Source organism: Poromitra crassiceps (genome assembly GCF_964638095.1).
Source record: "Poromitra crassiceps genome assembly, chromosome: 16".
Classification (NCBI taxonomy): domain Eukaryota; kingdom Metazoa; phylum Chordata; class Actinopteri; order Beryciformes; family Melamphaidae; genus Poromitra; species Poromitra crassiceps.
In genome coordinates this window covers 29,418,980-29,422,110 of record NC_139645.1, presented here as the reverse complement: position 1 = coordinate 29,422,110, position 3,131 = coordinate 29,418,980, and the positions used below count along the sequence as shown (strand labels likewise).

Here is a 3,131-nt window from a genome sequence, read left to right as displayed (position 1 = left end):
CTTGACAAAGTTCACAGTGGTATGAGAACATTTCCAAACATCAAGCTCAATACAAATGGGGCTCAACTCAGAAAGCAAAGGAAGAGACAAAGAGAGCTGAAAAAGACTTGAAAACCTTTAAGAATAGCCAGCCTGTGTTCTAAAGACACAGCTTGTTCTTTAGAGATGGCTATTCTTCTTCCAGTTGACAGAAACAAAAGTGTCATTTCTCCCCCTCCTCCTGTCTCTCTGTCTTGAAAATATTGATAGAAAAGACAGTGAAGATGAGGACGTGTCATAAGTGTGGCTGCTCTGTCTAATATTAACATGAAGGCACCTGGAGCATCTCTCAGAGGAGAAAGAGAAGGGATAGAGACACTGCAGAGCACGTCATCATTCAGAGACCACGCCCAAAACGGGGGGAAATAGAAACTCCCCCACCAATCCTGGTGTTCTCCTATGTCACGTGTTGCACACAAAGATCTTATATACAGAAGATGAACACTCCAACTTACTTCCTTGACAGCTAGATCCACATTGTTCTTCTCGCAAATTCTCAATGGCTTCCTTGTTTTGCTCGGGAGTACAAAAAATCTTTAATTGTCGATTTTTTTTACATTTGTTGTCTGTGCAACACAACAGCTTTTAGCTATATTTAATTCAAGGAAAATGACGATGGTGTATGGAAGTGAATGGAGCACTTTCCCCCGTGATGGGCGTGGCCTATTTCATGCAGTGTCTCAATGCAAAGAGTAACGAACAAGAGCACAGGGCGTGTCAAGCAGAAGGAATGGGCATGAGATAGCTAAAGACACAGAGCATCCAAACTAGACCAACATTATGTGGAGAGTTAAACAGAGCAGCTGCAGTAATAGAAGAGTATTGCTAAGTGCAGTCAAATCCCTGTATATTCCCCCCATAAACGTTATTCAGCAAAATGTATTACACACGCAAACTAACCACACAGGCCAATCCAACATAGCAAAATACAATGCTCCCACATTTCAATAAGGCACAATAGCGCAAGTATTTTGTTTGACTAAAAAAAAGTACCAATCTCGGAAATGAAAGCAGAATTTTAAAAGATGAAGGCTCCTTGAATGAGGAGAAGGGAGAAGTTCCACATGACAGAGTAGACTTGAGATTCTGCTGAGGGGGAAGGGGTGGACGGTACCAACAATCCAACAAATAAAGATCTGTCTTAGCTGGATGTCTGAACCTCCATATGACCATCCACTCCCTTTATACTGGGGGTCAACACAGATCCATTCAAATTGCATCTGGACAAGAACAAGGGTGAAGCCATCTCTTCACCATTCAGGAACTGACCAAACGTAAAAGGGGAGAAAGTAATGAAAAGGTATGGAGTATTGGCAGGAAGGAGGGAGCTCTTGGTTGACCGCAGTGCTCAGTCTTCGGCTTTGGAGGCGGTGAGGCATTCGGTCTCTGAAGGGTCTTCCTGAGGAAACACCACGTAACACACCTTCTGGCCCATGTAGGTGACTCTCTCTGCAACACAACAGACAAGAACAGCACTTTTACTGGACAGAGAGGGGTAATACAGTTAAAGGAGAATTCAGGTTTTTTTTTACAACCTGTACCTTATTTCCGGATTTAAATATGATTTTTAAGTCAACCACTAAGCCAGGGGTGGCCAAACTTTTTTGGTTGTGGGCCGCATACAGAAAAATATAAAGAGTTGCGGGCCAAACAATATTTTTCAAACAATAGTTTTCGCGGAAAAAAAATTGGACCAGAAAACCCTTGTGCCATCAAAAATTCAATTTCTACCTAAATAAATATATGACACATAGTTTATTGATGTGCTCACCTATTACAATGGGTATTTCTGTATGTTTTCAAATTTTTCAAACTTTTCCTGTGCCAACAGGTTAAGACAGAGATAATTTAACATAACATTAGTATTAAATGTTTTTTTATAAATAGACCAGGTCAGGGTAGTCAAGTATAACCCCTTTTCAATGGTTTTAAATAGAAAAAACTAAATGGGGGGAATCAGTTTTTTTGTTTTTCTTTCTTTTTCTTTCTTTTTTTGTTTTTCCGTTTTTTTCCCGTTTTCGTTTTCCATTTTAAACTTTAAAACAGAAAAACGTTTTTAGCACAATTTTCTTTTCTTTTTTTTGTGCTAAATTTATGGCGGGCCACATAAAAACGGGCAGCGGGCCGCAGTTGGCCCGCGGGCCGTAGTTTGGCCACCCCTGCACTAAGCTAAGTTAATCTCCGCACAAGAGAGAAGAATCACTCTTCTGATGACCTAAAGCTACAGGCCCATGGTGCAGACCGACTCACCGACCACTCTGTAGACCCATTTGGGTTTTTTCTTCCATTGAACACCCAGGAAGTAGACGGGGACGCCGGTCAGCATGATGACCATTCCCAGACCGCAAACCACCGGCTCAGAGTACAGACTGAAGCCTAGCAGCACCGCCCAGAACAGCATGTAGCTGATGGGAATCAACATGTTTACCTGCGAAAAACAACAACAAAACACACATATCAACATGATCACCTGCAAACAACAACAAAACACACTTTTCAACACTATTTCTATTTTCTTCTTTGCAACTCCATCTGGGATGCACACACATTCATATCTCAATAGGATAAAACATGTCTGCACATTATTTCTGCTTGCGTGTATATATATAGAACTAGAAATACCACATTGTGGTTGTATGTCGCCGCCCACAACTCAGCAGTCTACATCCAGTCTGTCCAGACACAAGCACTTCCCCCTTACTCTGACCAAAACGTTAAAAAAAATTGCGGATTTAAAGAAAATATTTTTTCAATGTAGTTTTTTAAAGTTTTGGTCAGAGTGAAATGTTGTATGGTCTCTCCCGATTCTAAATATAGCTGAACCGTTTGGTTTGGCATTTTACAAAATGTCTATGGGAAAATAAATGGCAGATATAAATCTCTGGTACAGTGCCGAAGCAGGAAGTAGGGGGGTCACTTTGCCTCTCTATTGGCAGGCTGTTGTACCTTGATGGGTCTCATGAGGTTGGGTTTCTTCCAGCGGAGGTAGAGGAGCCTGGCGATAGTCACCCCGTACGACAGGTAGTTGATGAAGGAAACAAAGTTGATCAGGTTGTGTGTCTCTCCAATACACATGATCACTATGGTGGCAC

General features: G+C 41.6%; 1 protein-coding gene across 1 annotated transcript in view; it reads right to left on the bottom strand.

Annotated features, from left to right (window-relative positions):
- Positions 1-1,387: 1,387 nt before the first annotated feature.
- The window catches only part of LOC310791572 (asc-type amino acid transporter 1-like), a gene marked incomplete at both ends in the record, with an annotated part of 85,396 nt that continues 83,652 nt past the window's right edge, over positions 1,388-3,131 (bottom strand). The window contains 3 exons of the mRNA XM_083653239.1: positions 1,388-1,488; positions 2,290-2,467; positions 2,986-3,131. The exon at positions 2,986-3,131 is cut by the window's right edge and continues 4 nt beyond it. Of these exons, the coding sequence (XP_083509365.1) occupies positions 1,388-1,488; positions 2,290-2,467; positions 2,986-3,131 (425 nt within the window). The remainder of the gene's footprint in view (positions 1,489-2,289; positions 2,468-2,985) is intronic.